The 18,618-nt window shown below is 38.1% G+C and overlaps 2 protein-coding genes across 7 annotated transcripts in view; one reads left to right on the forward strand and one right to left on the reverse strand.

Moving 5' to 3' along the window:
* Positions 1–5,777, forward strand: part of Ankar (ankyrin and armadillo repeat containing) — a 71,120-nt gene extending 65,343 nt beyond the window's left edge. For all 5 annotated transcript variants that reach the window (XM_031367393.1, XM_031367392.1, XM_031367391.1 and 2 more), the window contains exons 22-24: positions 2,088–2,284; positions 3,817–3,863; positions 5,497–5,777. In XM_031367393.1, the coding sequence (XP_031223253.1) occupies positions 2,088–2,284; positions 3,817–3,863; positions 5,497–5,744 (492 nt within the window). In that variant the 3' untranslated portion in view covers positions 5,745–5,777. The remainder of the gene's footprint in view (positions 1–2,087; positions 2,285–3,816; positions 3,864–5,496) is intronic.
* An 11-nt stretch (positions 5,778–5,788) lies between these two features.
* The window catches only part of Osgepl1 (O-sialoglycoprotein endopeptidase like 1), a 13,943-nt gene continuing 1,113 nt past the window's right edge, over positions 5,789–18,618 (reverse strand). Inside the window, exons 2-9 of one of the 2 annotated variants that reach the window (XM_031367400.1) lie at positions 18,246–18,485; positions 13,560–13,947; positions 11,494–11,847; positions 10,616–10,746; positions 10,436–10,507; positions 8,647–8,750; positions 7,593–7,645; positions 5,789–5,946 (exon numbers count right to left, since the gene is read on the reverse strand). In XM_031367400.1, the coding sequence (XP_031223260.1) occupies positions 8,672–8,750; positions 10,436–10,507; positions 10,616–10,746; positions 11,494–11,847; positions 13,560–13,947; positions 18,246–18,466 (1,245 nt within the window). In that variant the 5' untranslated portion in view covers positions 18,467–18,485 and the 3' untranslated portion in view covers positions 5,789–5,946; positions 7,593–7,645; positions 8,647–8,671. Of the gene's footprint in view, positions 5,947–7,592; positions 7,646–8,646; positions 8,751–10,435; positions 10,508–10,615; positions 10,747–11,493; positions 11,848–13,559; positions 13,948–17,146; positions 17,301–18,245; positions 18,486–18,618 lie in introns of those variants that run through there. The other variant, XM_031367401.1, reaches the window with a different exon arrangement.

The raw sequence follows: 18,618 nt of genomic DNA on the forward strand, positions 1-18,618 counted from the left end.
AAAAAGGAAAGCCCTATGGGGGGGAAAAAAAAAAGAATGTTTAAAATCTATTACCTGTATAAATTAATCTGAGCTAAAATACAAACAAACAAAAACCCATGAAATGGGCTATTTTATTTCTAAAATCAAGATCGAACCTACAAAACTTCATGTCAGAGTTCATGCCAGTAATATCAGCAATCAGGAAGCCAAGACAGGAGGATTCCTCCTATTTCAAAACCAATCTAGGTTACACAGAAATTTAGAATATGCTCTGTGAATGAATGACATGCAGATTTGTAAAAGGCACCATATTTTAAGAACAAATTATGATGTGGATATAAGAATGTGCTACAATGATTCCAAGTGCTTTGTATAACTTAAATTTTAAATGCTCAGTGTATAAATACACTGTGATGAAACAGAAATTTAACTAAAATGTTAGAAAGTATTGCACAAGAATTTATTAGTCAGTGGGTGAGCCTTTTTATTTTCATTTTTTAATATTAAGTAATTCTAAAATGAAGTCAAATATGCTCACAGATAATTGTGAGCTGTGACTAGAATTAAGGGCAATTAATAGTATTCCTTAAAAATAGGGGCAGAGGTTGTGACCTGGATGTGGAATGAGTGACCTGGCAGGCATGAGCTATCATGTTCCTACCTGGTGACTGATGTCGGTTTACATTCATATCTGATGCTCATGTTTACAGATGTTAATAATAATAATGAGAACAACATAACTTATTTGGTTTTTCAAGACAGGGTTTCTCTGTACAACAGCCCTGCCTGTCCTGGAACTCACTTTGTAGACCTTGCTGGCTTCAAACTCAGCGATCGCTTTCTTGTGCCTCCCTAGTTCTAGGATTAAAAATGTGCTTCACTATGCCCAGCTTATAGAAAGAATTTTAAGATTTATTTTTAATAATGTATGTATGTGTCTGTGTAGGTATGTTCATGTGGATGCAGGTCCTCATGGAGGCCAGAGGATATTGGATCCCCTGGACTTGGGAGTTCCAGGTGGTTGTAAGCTGCCTAATTGTGGGTGCTAGGATCCAAACTAGGATTCAACAGAGCAAAATTGGAGCTTATGGGCTAGATAATTTTATTAGATGTTTTGAGAATATCATACCAAGTGTTCTCATCATATTCACCTGCCTCCTTTTCAACTTTCCCTTTACCCATCCCCACTCCCACACTAACACAATTTTCAGTTCTGCTCCAATGATCCTGAATGATGTTTTCCACTGGAGTGTGGCTGGCTTACCAGGGCTTACTCTTTAAGAGGAAGCTGTCTCTCCCTTCGCCAAGCAGTTAACATTTGCCAATAGCTCTATGGCTTATGGGTGGGATTGTGCGCTGGAGTGTGGTCTGGGCTGGGCTCGCATGGGATTTGTGCTCTGTGGCTATGGGTGGGATTGTGCGCTGGAGTGTGGTCTGGGCTGGGCTCGCACGGGATTTGTGCTCTGTGGCTATGGGTGGGATTGTGCGCTGGAGTGTGGTCTGGGCTGGGCTCGCATGGGATTTGTGCTCTGTGGCTATGGGTGGGATTGGGCGCTGAAGTGTGGTCTGGGTTGGGCTTGGGTGGGATTGTGCGCTGGAGTGTGGTCTGGGCTGGGCTCACATGGGATCTGTGCTCTGTGGCTATGGGTGGGATTGTGTGCTGGAGTGTGGTCTGGGCTGGGCTTGCATGGGATTTGTGCTTGCTGTCCAAATAATTTTGAGTTCCTTGCTGTGTGTAAAAGACACTGTTTCCTGTAGTTAGCCACAATCTCTGGCTCTTAAATTCTTTCCATCACTCACCATCAATAGTCTCTGAGCCTTCAGAGCCAACTACTTAAGTTTCTTCTCATAGAATTGTGATAAACCTATTTGACATAGAGAAATTCTACATATGCCACATATGACACCCTCAATCCAAACACTTATAAAAATTCAAGACAAATACTGAGATTTGAGCCCAAAGTAATATTCAGAAAGTGTGCATGAATATCTTTAGCTCTGTGAATTATGTAATTTGAAATGGTAGCATAGCAATTTTTTTTTGTCAGTTATATTGTCATAATTAAATATTAGGAAAATGTATAAGAAATTTCTTCCTGTCTCAGGTCCGCGCGGCATGTTCCTGTGCCCTCGGCTACCTCACTTTCAACGCACATGCTTTCCGAATTCTGTTAACGGAGTGTAGGAATAAGCCTAACCAATTCCTGCGCATTACAAATAACATCAGTAGAGATGCGAAGATCAATCCCGCATTCCTAAAGGAGTTTCAGAGGCAGCAAAGAGTGGGACTTCCATCCTTAAGGTACTATGCCTTTATGGCCTTGTCTGACATCGATGGGAGGAGAGGCCCCTGGTCCTGGGAAGGCTAATGCCAGTGTAGGGGAATGCCAGGGTGGGTGGGTGGGGGAAGTTCCCTCATAGAAGCAGGGAGAGGGAGGATGGGATAGAGGATTTCCAGAGGGGAAACTGGGAATAACACTTGAAATATAAATACATAAAATATCCAGTTTTAAAAAAAGAAGTTTCAGAAGTGACATCATTAGTAAAGATCTTAGAATTTAGGGGCCTACCATGTAAAACTCCCATTGAAATGCATATTCTCTGTGTGTCAAATATAAATTTAACCTTGAATGAATGTTCATTGCCAAAGCCTGTTTTTATTTATTTTTGAATGCCAAGTGTATTTTTTTTTATCAATCTCTGTATCAAAATAAATAGCAGCAGGTTTCTGCTTAAAGCTTAGCATTAAGTTTCAAACATTTTCCCTCATTTTAAGTGCATTATTCCATCTAGGAAAAATAGTAAAATTCACTGTGTCAATATGATTTCATTATAACCTAAGTCTTTTAAAATGGGAAGTGTAAAAAAAAGCTTACTGTGAACTATTTTTGTTCTGCTTTTATGTAGAGCTGAATTATGAGTCTTTCTAGGTAGGAAGGCATTCATATATAGAAAAAGACTTACAATATACTATTATTATGATACAAGAAGGGAATCATACCTAATAGTGTTTTATGGTTATGTAAATTAAGAAGAAAAAAAGATAAGTCTACTTTAAGAATCCTTTAAAAACTGAATATCTAAAACCCATTAATTTGAACCCTAATTGTGATAACTTACAAGTTAATTTTATTCTTTTATAAATTTAATTTAGTACAAATGATTTATACTTTGTAGTCATTCTCACAACTATGTTGGAAATGGAAAATGTGTTCCTGTTCAATTCTGTTTTCCTCAAAATTCAGTATGAGTCCTATCTTAGAGTTTCTATTGCTGTAAAGAAATACCTTGAAATATTTTATTGGGCCTGGCTTACAGTTCAGAGGTTTAGTCTATTATTGTGGTAGGAAGCATGGCAGTGTGCAGGCAGACACGCTGCTGGAGACAGGCCTGCTCCAGACATGACGCTCGAGACAGAGCTTAGAGTTTTACAACTTGATCCACAGACAGCAGAAATGACTGTGACACCAGTCCTAGCTTGAACATTTAAGACCTCAAGCCTGCCCCCACAGTGACACGCTTCTCCAACAAAGCCACACCTCCTAATAGAGCCATTCCCTATGGGCCAAGCATTCACACGAGACTACGCCATTCCTTCTCAAACCACACCCTCTTCCCATCACTTCAAACATAATGTTCTGTCTTAGTTATATTTAATATTTGAAATGAGTAAGTGATAAGGTAGCTGCAGGCAGCACACATGCAATTTTATACATGTATGACACAGAGCATTAGGCCCCTGAACATGGAACCTGGAATCTTTATTTATTCATGGTTTTCTGGGTACACTATGTCTTCGTTTATTTTATTATTTGATATTTTACCACCTTTTAGCCTGGAGAAGAATGGAGGACCATCTGTAATTCCTGTCTTTAAAAAAGGTAATTAATTTTTCACTTATTTCTTTAATGCCTGCTAGTCCTGGCACTCTGAAATTCTGTTTTAGGGTTTCTATTGCTGTGATAAAACAAACGCATGAACAAAGGCAACTTGAGGGAAAAGGGTTTATTTCAACTTACAGTTTATAGCCATCAGTCAGAAAAACAGGGCTAGATTTCGAGACAGGAACTGATGCAGAGGCCATGGACACGAGCTGAGCTGATTGTTGGATTACTCAGTTTCCTTTTTTCTATACCCAGGACCTAGCCAGGGGTAACACCAGCAACATAGGGCAGGACCCTCCCATATCAATCATAAATCAAGATAATACCCACAGGCTTGCCTACGGACCAGAGTTATGAAAGCATTTTCTCAATTGGTGGTACCATTTTCTCAGTTGTGTCTAGGTTTACATCAATACGACAAAAACCAACCAGCACATCATAACTTTAAAAATTCAAAATGTGGAGACAAGCCTCCAGAAAGCACACCTGTAAGCGCCTGCTTTGTAATTATACATACAGAAGACACAGTCTTCATTTAATGTCTTCCCTACTATTATCAGTTGCTGAATATTTCTCTGGCAGGATCACACAGGTGTTAAAAGTATTTGCCAACAAGCCTAATTACCCAAGTTTGATCTTCAGAACCTACATGGTGGGAGAGAAATAATTCCCACAAGTTGTCTGTTAACTCTGCCCTCCACATGTGTTCTGATACACATACACACTAAACTTTTAAAAGATCTTTCTCTATTATCTCCAAGCAAAACACGAATAAGGCATCATGTAACTGTGCCTTAAACAACCTTTCTCTTGTAAAATTTCATGTACAATTATCTAAAAATTCTTAGACCAAAGGCCACATTGCTTTCATTGATACTTGACAGCTTTGACTCAGTAGTTGAAAGCTGGGTAGTATGAGGAAATCAGAATTTAGATATTACAATATGATTAATTTCTTAAATACATTTGAATTTCATGGGGGAAGGGGGGCATGTGTCTGAGTGTGGATGCCCAAGAGGCCAGGTGTCAGGAAGCGGTAGAGATGAAGTTACAGGAAGTTGTGCACTGCTTGATGTGGGTGCTGGGTACTGATCATCAGTTCTCTGTAAGAGCACTATATGCTGTTACCTCTCCAAGACCTTATTAGGTACTGAATAGAGAATAAACATGGGTTACTTATTGTCATGCACATGCTTACTAATCTGCTATCCTTAGAAAAAGGCCAATGGCAGTGTATGTTGTCCTAGAATAAACATCTATGATATAACCAGTAAGAAAGTAAGCAGGAAAAGTAAAAAGAAGAATGCAGGACTGGGGGATGGTCCAGTGTAGAACAACTACCGATCCTTTAGAAGACCTGAGTTTAATTTGTAGCATCCATATACAGTTCACAGCTACCTGTAATTCCAGCTCAGGGGGATGTGATACCCTTGTCAAGCCTCAGTGGGCACCCCTCTCTCTCTCCTACACATAAATGAGATTTCTTTTAAAAAGAGAAAAGGAATATTTACTTGAGAGTATCTGTGGAAAGCTCGTACGTGTTTGAGTTAGGCAAAGAAAATAAGTCATCAGATTATATTTAGGGCAACCTGATTGGAGAGGCCATTAATTGTGCCCTTCTTCCTTCCAGGGAAAGAGCACCGAAGAAAAGCAAGACCTAAAATCCAACCAAAAGATTCCCTGACTTTAATACCGCCTGTAACTAACTTCATGGGGCTCTTCAAAACAACACACAAGGCCAATATTTCCCACAACATTTTTTCATTTTCATCTGGAGTTTCAGCAGATATCATAAATGTATCAAGACCAAGGATAGTGTTTTTGAACAAGCTTGGGAAAGGTGAACAGAGTGTCACCCCAGAGCCTGCAGAAAACTAATAATTCAAAACAAAGAGCATTTGAAACATGAAATGACTCTTGAATTGTTTTTCTCAAAGCAGATATTGTTTATTATGGTAAAATACACAGCATCTTCAGGGGAGGGAATCTGTGTTGTTCGAATGGAAGTTATTTATGTTAATACTGAATAGAATTTCCTCCCAGAGTTTCATATGGAATTGAACTGCATATCAGTTATTGCCTGAAAAGAAAAGTAGAATTTCTATATAGAATGCCTGTACTTGTACCTGTAATATTTATCAACTGTCATGAGTAGAATAATACATATTATATGTATATCTATATATCTATGTTTCAAACGTTAGAAACATTTTGAGTTGGTATGCTGACTTAAAAGCCCACATATTAACTACAACACCTAAGCTATCAAATAATCGATGTGTGAGGCTTCTAAAAAACCCTGAAATGTACAATGTCTAAATATTCCTAGTAGCATCCGAAATCCCTGCTCATAAGGTACACAGGGAATATAATTAAAATATAAAACTAGAGTTGTCCTATTATCTATAGGAAGTACCTTTGACTTGCATCTGGGAAACAAATAAAATCCCTCAACAAACTAGAATATAAAAGAAAGAACAAAAATCATACACCCACACCATAAAAACACAAAACTGGAAACCACAGTATACAAGCAAAGACCAGTAAAACAAAAATGCCCAAATAAGGGCATGAGGCCTACCTACCCTTATGTGGGGTTTATATACCCAGTGAGACGCCACTGGAGAAAAAGAATTTGTTTGTTGCAAGTGGATGTCAGCTAAGACAGCTTCTTTGTTAGAGATGGGAGTTTATGTTCACTTTCATCTCTCAGAACTACGGCCCCACCTGGCTTGAACCTGTGCAGGCCCTGTGCTTGCTGCCATATCCCTGAGGCCATATGTGCATTAGTCCTGTTGTGTCTGGAGGCCACTATTTCCATACCTGCTGGCTCTTACAAATGTTCTGCCTTGTCTCTCGCGTAGCTCCCTGAACCTTAAGTGGAGGATGTCCTTCACTCTTTAAGATTATTTTTTTATCACTCAGTTGTTTCCTTTTAAGATTATGGACAAGAAAAGCCTCAAGATAACATCCTGAACTTTACCAGGTGGAACCGATCTTTAGCCACGGACCTGGGAGATTCATGCAAGAGGTTTGCTAAGTCTCAAACCAGTGTGAGCTACACATGCCTGAGCCAGAGTGAGACTCTGTCTCACATGAGTATATTCATAATATATACTTCGGTAAATTTTCCTCCATAATTCATGTGTACTGATAGTATCCACAGGAAAATATCTGTTAGTTCATAATCACATACAAAATGCAAATCCAAATGGATTCCCCCTCATCGTGTTATCAACAGCAATCTAACAACCAAGAATACAGGGCTATTTCCAGACGCTCCATTTTTAAAAGGAAAATAGGAGATCATAACAAAATTGAACAAAAAAATTACTTATGGAACTTTCTGAGAAGAAAGTTAGCTTAAAACAGGACTAAAGCTAGAAATGTTTCCATTCTAATCAAGAATGGTGGCTACATACCTGTAACTCTACTATTGAAATGCTGAGGCAGAGGGATCAAGAGAGTTGAAGGCCAGCATGCTATAAAGTGAGTCACCTGAAGAAGGCTTTGTTCTATGCTAAATTTTTATCTTTACTTTATGGGTTTTTCAATAAAACCTGTTGCCAGAGATTAGAAAGTACATAAAATTAACAAATTATTTGAGTGCAGAGGGCACTCAATGAACATCTAGTGGCAAGAAAATTAATTATTTTTTAAATTTAATGTTTGTGTTCCACATGTGTGCCTGGGGCCTGTGGAGGTGAGAAAAGGGTGTTGGATTACCTGGAACTGGAGTTATGGACAGTTGTAAGCTGCCATGTGGGTGCTGGGATCCTCTACAAGAACAAGAAGAACTCTTATCAACTGAGCCATCTCCCTCCCCCAAGTAGCTCTCTGAACTTACAGCCCCAAACAGTATGGAGTAATGTACTCAGAAAAAAAAAGATCAATGGTAAACTTACAGTTCTGCAATACCAAGTTCCAAACAAAATTATCTAAACAAACTTTTCTCATCTCATTTATTTTTCTTAGTAAATACAATTAAATACAGTAAAGAAGTCAGTGTAGTGTGGCAGCAGTCAAAAGCTAGCTTCTATGCTTCTAATTTGAGAAATGGGGAAAAGATATCCAAGTCATGATAAGAGGCCAGAAATGAAAAGAACTACTATATTTTCCCTGAGGATTTTCTTTCTTCACCTGCCAACATTAGTAAATCCTTCTCCCTTTGATTTCATTGTTTTTTTTTTTTTTAAATAATAAAAAAAGCCATTCTTTTGTAAAACTTATAACATGCAGTTATTGTCTTTGGGAAGAAAATGCATTATTATTATTATTTTTTAAGAGTCTTGGGCCTAGAGAGATAACTCAGTAGGTAAAGGACTTGCCTTGCAAATATGACCCAAGTTCAATCCCTAGAAATTATGTAAAACTGGAGGCACGGCAGTGTAACCTTGTAACCCCAGTGCTAGGGCAGTGGAGACAGAGGACCCCTGAGGTCCCCTGGGGCTCCCTGTGCAGTTTCTTCAGCGTTATTGGCAAAGCTCCAAGACAATGAGAAGCCTGGACTCAAAAGAGGTGTAGACAGCATTCCTGAGTGTGACACTTGGACTGTGAACCACTCCTTGCTACCATGCACACACATACATGGGTGCACTTGCACACACATACATGGGTGCACTTGCACATACATACATGGGTGCACTTGCACACACATGTGCCCCTCCCAGGACTATGTATATACTCACAAATATAATAAACAATCTGATGCCTAATGAACATATTTAACATAATTTGATACCAAAACCTTAAAACTTAATTTTATTGTTTAAAATATTACCTGTAGAGAGCTTTAAAATCACAAATCAAAGTGCCATTTTTAATCGCGGTACTTTTATGGCAGCTTCTGCAACTTCTCTGGATATGTCTACTCCAAGAGGACATCTGCATAAAGATCAGAGGTCACATGACTTTATACTTGCTTTATTACCTATCACGACATGTGCACATTACCTGTTTGCAGTTTGGACAACATTGGGAGTAATGGAGAGTCAGCACAGGTGGTCACTCTTCCACATATACAAACCAGAACAATGCATAACAATACTTCATTCTTAAGAAACCTTAATTTTAAGGTATACTTGCAAGTTCTACTGCTCAAAAGTACTGTAAATTAGTAAGCTTAAATCAAAGTGAATTCTGGGCATATCTAGTTCAATGGTTCAATGGTAGAGCATATATTTCAGCACATGTAAAGCCTTGGATTTCACAAACTATCAAACAACAAAAATACAAACAAAAAAAAATCCTTAAAATGAAACATAAAAAACAACAAAAGATGTCATAGAAGATAACATTTTACAAAGGTCAAAATGGTAATGGTATTTTAACATAAAATATCAAGTCTTCGTTTGTTTATATTTTCACAGGTTCCCTGGTCTCCTTGACTTTTTGGAGTTCACAAGCTGGTCTGTCCTTTTCAACTGTCCCTTGCACTTTTAGACTGCAGAGCTCTCTCAACCATGTTACCTATTCTTCCTCATTGAGTAAAGTAAAATTGCAGATTTCCACTTTTCTATATTGCTCAGGTTAAGACTTTAAGCTGACCACAGCCAGCCAGAGCCACCATCTCCAGCCTTGACACTGCCACAAGAGGGAACTGGACCAGGCAGTACTATCTGAGCTTAGGCCGCCATGCCAAGTGAGTCCTTGAGATACTTCCCTAAACTCTGGTTATCCACAATCCACATTAACGATGTTCCTGAAGCTCAACTCTCTGGTGCTAACAAGTTCAAAATATCAGAAGAAACAATGTTCAGATATAACCATGTCAAGTTATGAAACATAATTGTCCTACATTATTCCCAGACTAACTTGGACAGAATTTGATAGCAAATTAGGAAACTTTGCTCCTGGAACTATGGTTTGAGAGAGGAAATGAGGCTTACAGTGAACAGCTGCCTTCTGGCTGCTTCTCATCTATTCCTGTAGGATCACATCCGTAACCCAGTCTCCTATTTGGGTGTTATTGTCATGGTTCCCTTAAGTCTGCTAATATACTAACTGTCCATAGATAATGTCAGAAATTACAAAGTACTGCTTATAGAGATGGATTCTTTTCTTTTATTAAAAGTATTTAATGTGTATGTGTATATACATGACTGTATGCATACACTATGTATGCATATATCATGATGCATGAGCCCATGGAGGTCATGATGTTGGATCCCCTAGAACTGGAGTTAAGTGTAGCTGTGAGCCACTGTGTGGGTGCTGGAAACAGAATCCAGGTTTTCTGTAAGAGCAGTAAGAACTCTTAACTACCAAGCCATCTCTCCAGCCCTGAAATGTGTTCTTTTCTGGTAAGAAATAAGACAATGTATCATCTTTATTCATGACCTACAGAAATAGGTCATAACTCATATAGATTGTTAAAATTTTTATAATTTGGATCTGTAACAGAAATATTTATCAATTACTTCTCAACTACATTCATGAAACCCAGTAATCTTCCTTAAATTACCACCAGAATTCCTAAGTTACTCCCAGAATGCCAACAAAAACTTCACATATATAAAAAAATACTCGTCTATCTCTTTTATAGTTTGTATAAATGTGATACTACATACTTTGGTTCATATCGGATGTCTTCTACATCATGTAAAATGCCCAAGCCAGCACGTAATCTTTCAATTCCATTCCTAAATGATAAAAATCATTGAAACAACATAAGATTTAAGGAAAGAAAATTTAGATGTTAATGACTGTCTAGATGATAACAACTAAATCACATATATCCTGTGGTTTACCATGCAATCATGATGCCATTGTCAGTGCACAGTCTTGGAGGGGGACACAACAGAGTGCACTGTGCTGCATCTGCTACAATTTCCAGTGCTTTTCGGATGTACAAGTTACTTGCAACACCTCCAGATACAACCTGAAAAAATTGGGACAATGAGTATTTGCAGCTTGCACATATAGACATAAACCAAGTTGTTATCTAAATTTGGGGAACAAAACTGGCTTCACCCAACAAGAAACTCTGATATTTGAGGCTATGTAATAAGTGATGTAGTTGCATAATAGAAATTTGCAGATAGTAATCACAATTTCAAGGTATTTTCTTATTACTAGAAAGTGTGCCTGTAATATTTGCAATCATAATATACCAATATTTTAGATTGCATTTTGTGCTTTTGTTAGTCATTGAGCTACTCAGCTCTTAAGAAACCATTATTTTTAACTCATTTTTAATATTCCATTTCCACATTTATATTTAATTAGTTTATAATTTTCAAAGTAAGATTAAAGACCTATTAAATAGGAAGGATATCAAGACTTGTAAGCACATTTAAAGGGATTTAATTAAAAGAGGGAGGATGGCAGTCTACCTAACTAAAAACAGTAACCACAATGGTTATTCTGGTTTCCTTATTATACAGAAAGTACAATAAATTTCAGAGAGAAATGTAGCCTGGGATTTTGTTTTTTATACAGGCTGTAGATATGCCCCATAAAGATGTTATGTCTACATTCATAACATTGTTTTTATTCTGTATTGTTCCATGTTGTCTAGTATGAGACACAAGGACCAATCCATCCTAAAGAAGTCAACTTGATTCATGGGGATAAAAAACAGCCTGGAAAGTGCACTATTACTACCAGAGGGAAGGACAAAGCTTACTAATACTGCATTAGCTGGAGATAACAAATTTTTCTGCTTGCAAAACAGAATAGCACGATGTGTTCTTTTTGCAAGGTGGCACGCTGTTGCATGTTGTACCGCAGCAGCAATGTCCGCAGCTGATGACAGGATCTGCCCCTTCTCAATGCCTTCTTCTTTTTCCTTGTGTGTTATTAGCTTATCGGTAACATGTTGAAGTCCCGTAAAAGAAAAATCGCAATTCTTAGCTTTCTGCATGGGCGGATTGATAGGAAAATGGAATCTATTTCCTTCTTTGGCCAAATGTTCTATTGCTTTCCCACCACTCATTGTAGAACATTCTGGATGTTTGAGTAAAGAAAGTCTTCTTGCCACCTATTAAAAACAAGCATTTAAAAAAATTTTCATACAATATATTTTGACTGCAAATTATTAAGAAAAAGATTACCCACTATTGACCAAGTCAGTTTCAAGTCAGAAGAGATACAGAGATGGTTCAAAATATGCAAGTCAATATATGTACTAAGTGACATTAAGAAAATAAATATATAATATGAAATAATATATATACATGATTCATAGGCTATACATTTTAAAACTGTAAGATATTATGATGAATTAAAAAATTCCTTCTAGAATCCCCAATGAATACAGGGAGTCTGCTAATTTCAGGAATCAGGTAATTCTTCTCTCCAATAAACGGAGCAGCAGTGTCCACGTACTGCTTCCCTAGTCTCTCTCATAGACGGATTGGAAAATTAAAGTTGAGATGGTTATTTAATGCTGAACTTTGAAAATAAGAATGTGTCTGGGTGGTGGTGGCCCATGCCTTTAATCCCAGCACTCAGGAGGCAGAGGGCAGCTTGGTCTACAGAGCAAGATACAGGACAGCCAAGTCTAAACCGATAAACTCTGCCTCCAAAAACCAAATAAACAAACAAGTGACCCATTTTTTTCCCCTCAATCATTCTATCTATGGCAGTAGGTTCCATACTACTAAAAGAAAACTGTTGTGATGTTAAGCAATTATGCAGCTGACATTGAATCTCTAAATCCCATGTTAATCTTCTCTTTTCCCTTATATGGTTTCACTATATAGCCCCAGTTGGCCTTAAGCTCACCATGCAGATCAAGCAGGCCTTGAACTCACAGCAATCCACCTGCTTCTGCTTCCCAAGTCTTGTCATATACTGCCATTCCTTGTCCCTAATCTCTGAATACCTTTATATTCTTGCAGCATGCTCATTTCCCAAACACTTTCACAAGAAGTATTTGACTAAATATATACCAATACCTGGAAACTATTTGAGCTTTTACATATAAATGTAAAATTCTTATTATTTCATTAAGTGGCTAAAAATTACAAAATTGAGACAGACATAGTGGTGACTCTAGCACATGGGAGGCTGAAACAGGATGATCATTGTGAGTTTTGAGTCTAGCATGGGTTACAGAAGGAAACCTATCTAAAAGAAAAAGATTTAAAGTTATTACAACTCTTAGGGCTTTTTTGTTGTTGTTGTTATTGTTTTGTTTTCCTCTCTATGTCTTCTTGGCTGTCCTAGAGCTCACTATGTAGACCAGGCTGGCTTTAAACTCAGAGCTCCACATGCCTCTTGCCTCCCAAGAGCTATTATTAAAGATGTGCCCCACCATGCTTGGCCAGAACTCTTTGATTTTTAAGACAAGACATTGCTGCATGGCCCATCACACTCATTCATAAGCCAAGGCTAGGCCTTGAATTTGTAGTCCACACTGCTACCCCCACGAAGCCTTTGGCAGTAACTTTTAAAAATCGTTTTTTAAAGCCGGGCGGTGGTGGCGCACGCCTTTAATCCTAGCACTTGGGAGGCGGAGGCAGGCGGATTTCCGAGTTCGAGGCCAGCCTGGTCTACAGAGTGAGTACCAGGACAGCCGGGGCTACAGAGAGAAACCCTGTCTCGAAAAACCAAAAAAAAAAAAAAAAAAAAAAAAAAAAAAAAAATAGTTTTTTAAGTCTACTAATATAACATTCTGAATTGCCTGGATGAGTAGTCTGTAGGCTGGAACGAAGCAACCGAAGGAAAGAACAAGCTCTGAAAGAGTACCTTGTCCAGCATGTCGCCTGGTGCTATGTCCAGTGACTTCCCAAGGAGCAGGAAATCTGAAACACCTCTCACTAATGCCAACAGGCAGTGACCTCCAGAAATCAAAAGAACTAAAAAAGGAAATTCTACTTTATTGGTGAGCCTAATAGTCAGTGCGTGAGCCTCCATGTGATGAACTGGGATGAACGGCTTTTTAAACTGATTCACTAGCTGCAAGCTAAAGGACAAGCCAACTCCCAGGCTTAGAGCCAGTCCTGGTTTGATGGTAGTTGCAATTGCTGAGAGGTCCCTTGGAGAGATTCTACTGGCAGAGAGAGTTTCTTCTACTATGCGCTGAATATTTTCTCTGTGAAGTTGTTGAGCTACTGGAGGAACGATCCCACCTGTTCTGAGACAAAAAGACAGTCTTTAAAAATCTAGGAAAGAGAATGTAACTAACATTTGAAGGCATTCTCCCAAATGAACAATGTATAAAGCCCATGGTGTGCTTTATAATGTAAGACTGGTAAGAGTTCAATATTGCCGGGCGGTGGTGGCGCACGCCTTTAATCCCAGCGCTTGGGAGGCAAAGGCAGGTAGATTTCTGAGTTCGTGGCCAGCCTGGTCTACAGAGTGAGTTCCAGGACAGCCAGGGCTACACAGAGAAACCCTGTCTCGAAAAACCAAAAAAAAAAAAAAAAAAAAAAAAGAGTTCAATATCATTAGACTTTTCATGCTGTGTTCAAAACCCCTGTGGTTTACTTCTGACAAACGATGTCACCAGAAGAGTATTATAAAGCATTTCAATAGTATTATAAAGCATAAACAAAGAAAGGACACTTAGTGTAAATCAATACATTTGAGGAGAGAATTTCAGACATTAGTGCAAGAGTTATTTGTCAGAAGTAACTATATATTAAACTCCATAAGAGAATATGAGGAGTCCAGGCATCAAAGATGACTCATATTTGGTAGGGATGTCTGGGAGAAAAAGAAAATACTAACAGTGAGAAATATGAAGACAGTTTTGTGAAGATGAGTTTATTTTTAAACACTGCACTTGAGGTCATACCAGGACAGGAGATAGCTTGCAATCCTAAAATAAAGTTTGGGAATTTAGTGCTCTCAGAGTTAGCAGTTGAGATTTTGGATCATCATCTCATCTCATAAGATTGGATCATCATCATTTAGTGGATGATCACGCAAATGTTAAGAATTAGCAGGGAGGGTTGGGAATGCAGCTCAGTGGTAAAGCATTTGTCTAATATACCCAGGGCCTTACATTCAGTCTCTAGCATGGGAAAAACAACACGTGGAACTTGGCCAGCAACAAAGATAGCAGCATGTAATTGGTTTACAGTCTGAGAAGCAATCTCGCAGGGTCTGTAAAATTTACCTCTGGTCTGAACATATCATTGTAAAATACTTGACACTGTAAGAGCATGTGGGATAATCTCTATACAGATATGAAAATGCTGATAGCATTCAATAAATATTTAGTTACTACTTTATATACTTATTTAATAGTCTCATCTCTGTTAGTAGCAACAGTATTCTCAGAGTCATCTGAGTTTCAAGACTCATTTAAAAAATCTACTATGTAATTTACACTTTTTTTTTTTTTTTTTGGTTTTTCGAGACAGGGTTTCTCTGAGTAGCCCTGGCTGTCCTAGACTAACTCACTCTGTAGACCAGGCTGGCCTTGAACTCAGAAATCTGACTGCCTTTGCCTCCCAAGTGCTGGGATTAAAGGTGTGCGCCACCACCGCCCGACTAATTTACACTTCTTAGATTACATTTTTATTCCTTGTGGGAGGGTTGGTGAATATAAAGTTGGTCAAAAGACATCCTGCAGAGTCAGTGTCGCCCTCCCACCATGTGAAGTTCCAGGGACTCAACTCTGGTCAGGAGGGGCCTTTACTAATGAGCCACTTCCCTTTTACATTCAATTTTACCTTTGTCTCCATACTTAACGTTTAGTAACACTCTCACTGCCACCACCAAACTCAAAGCCTCTTTACTTTTCTAGCTGCCTTTTGATTTTCAGAGACCATCACAGCTTGTGATATCAGAAAACACTAGAAAGCAATATGCTGACTGTATTTTTCCCTTTATCAAAATATTTATTTGATTGGAATTTGAGAGTTTGAATGTTTGAATTCAAGTCCTTTCCTCCCATTCATTTCTTCCTTCTGTCTTATACCCATTTCATGCCTTCTTTGGTGTTTTTCAATAGAAATTATGCTACACTATAAAGACAGAGAATGAGTAAAACTGTGGCCTTATTCTCCAATAATTAATGAGAACACATTTTATAATCATGTTTGAATTTGTATAAAGAATACAGATGATTAGGGAAATGCGGAGATAAGGGAATTGTTTAAATTTGAAGTTAGAGTCTAGGCAAGGGGCAATGGAGGACTAAACTAAATTGACGGGGAAGGAGAGAACTATGTCAAACAGTACCCGAGGGTTATGTTTACAACAACTGGATGGCTGATGTGGATGTGGAGTTTCCAGGAAAAAGTGGTGGTCTGGAAGACTGACATGCTAGCAACCAGTGCCTTCCTATCACACTTCTATACTACCCTGCAATGATCTCCTCACCGTACTGACAATAACAGAACTGCTATTAGTAATGGCTACATTCTATTGAACCACTTAAACTTGCCAAAACTGCAGCAAGTGCTCTAAAATAATTCACATTTATTTACATTTAATACACTGACTTATGATTATCTGGATTTTGTAGACAAGAAGGATGAAATATGCATGTTCTCAGTGTGACAGATTATAAACTACAACCAGCCCGAGGCAAGCAAGGAGATTACAGTTGGAACTCCCACCTGGTTTTGGAGTATGCACACACCGTCCCTTGTAATATACATTTGGCAGTCTAGTTCCTTTACCTGTACCCACTATGCGTACACATCCCTGTCCAAACAATGTACTTAGCAACCTTAGAACTCTCTCCCTCCCCCACCTGTTTGGGGCAATATGTACTTCCATCTCTGAACATATGTACTTCCATCTCAGGGCTAGAAGTTTCCCTGGCCCTGTAACAATATAATTTAGACAATTTTTATTCAAATATATTACCAAGAAAAGGCTGATTCAGCCTGAACTCATTTGGATACATGTGAAATCTTAACAAAAAATTTGCTTTAATAATCTTTTAGGGAGAATCCCCTATTTACCATCTTATGCCGATGCATAATTGGGCAAGCATGGGATTAAAACAGGTGCATTTTGGAAGGGGACATACACAATAGGGAAAATGAGTATATGATCTAATCTACCAATCAAAATAAGAATCACCTAAACTCTGCTCCTGAGTAATCCTTCTATCTGAACTCCATGGAAATAGCCCTGAACAATAACCTTGAGTCTTCTTAATCAGATGGCCTGCTGCCAATCTTGACAGTATATCCATATATAACCAGCACTGCTGCTTTGCTTCTTTTATTGATCTGTGTGACTTTGGGAAAGTAGCCAGAACCTGGAAATATCTAACCCTGACCCCAACCACAAGTAGCAAACCCATTTGAATGGTCAGCTATTCCTATGTATCATATTCATGTTAGAATCCATAGTGTCCCAGGTATTACCTGGCAATGGTAGGTTTCCAATTCATGCTAAGCTGAGTTGTGTAGATGATGTCACTGAACATACTTGCCTAGCATTCCACTGTTTCTAGGTGTGTTGTTTCAAACTCTATTTCCTCCATAAATTATTCCCAGTGCATTAAGGAAACTGCTCTTTTTGTTTTCGATATGAAAAAGAAATCAGAGAGGATACTAAAATACTAAATTTACTAAATACTAAAATTACCAGGAATTTTTTCATTCTTCAAATACTGGAAGTTGATAACTTTGAGATGTATTTTAATGTGTGCTGAACTAACTAATAATCTAAAAAATACAAACTAGAGATTACATTTAAAAAACACCAACTAGAGATTACATTTAAAATGTGGATTTCCACTCTTTTAAAAATTACGATAACCTAATGATTTTAAATTTCACATTCTTGAGTGACAATTCGTTAAAGCTAAGTATATTTTATACTTTATATCCAGTCCAATTGTTTAAGTCACCAGTCCTGTGGTTGTCTGCAAACAGCTGGGTTTATAAACCCAAGCTTTAATACAACAATGTCTTAAGTACTATGCAAATTCTATGTGTACATATGAATAGATTTTTATTAACTATCAGCTGATGCTTTCCTGGTACTGCTGTTGAAACCACAAAATGTATATGCAGGGGAAAAAAGGCATCATTGAGAGAAAAATCATAAAAACTGCTAGTTCTGGGGATGACCGTTGCTTCCTTTTGTTATAAGGACTGGCCAATCTTAAGACCCTCCTGTGGACTGAAAAAGCCTTAAAAGCCAAGACAAGGCATGAGATATTTCTACAGCGGGTTTTTGCTTGTTTGTCTGTTGTTTTTCCTTTTTGAGACAAAGTCTCATTGAGTGGCACTGGCTGGCCTGGAACATCGGCCTGCCTCTGCAGTGCTAGTATTAGAGGTGTGTACCACAAGGCATAGCTGTTCATTGTGGTACTTAGTGGTCTTACACAACAGAAAAGAATTTAACTATTAACTTTTGACTTTTACACATGATAAATGGAAAAGAGCGGTGTCATTTTTCTTAAAAAAAAAAAAAAAGACAAAAAAGCAGAAAATGACCCAAATCTTTTCTACTTACTTCAGATGAACTTCAGTTTGGGAGTGCAGTGCTTCTCCCAGCACATTTCCAGTTTCATCCACCACAGCGGCTGCTGTGTCATCGCAGCTGGTTTCAATCCCCAGGACCAGTTTATGACAAAAGAGTGTTCTGGGATGAAGATTAAATCTTCTTAAAAATCCATAAACTCTACTCTTTGGTGGTTTGGGAATAGCTCCTGCTGTCTTACTTAACATTAGCATATTTGCTACTCTACAAATCCTAGAAAAGAATTACAGAAATATTATGTCATTTGCAGTTAATTCAGTTACTTAAACAAAATAATATTATTTTATTTTTTAAGTATGCAGAGTTACAGGCTGGTTGGTGGTGGCGCACACCTTTAATCCCAGCA

Source organism: Mastomys coucha, unplaced genomic scaffold (assembly GCF_008632895.1).
Source record: "Mastomys coucha isolate ucsf_1 unplaced genomic scaffold, UCSF_Mcou_1 pScaffold14, whole genome shotgun sequence".
NCBI classification, from domain to species: domain Eukaryota; kingdom Metazoa; phylum Chordata; class Mammalia; order Rodentia; family Muridae; genus Mastomys; species Mastomys coucha.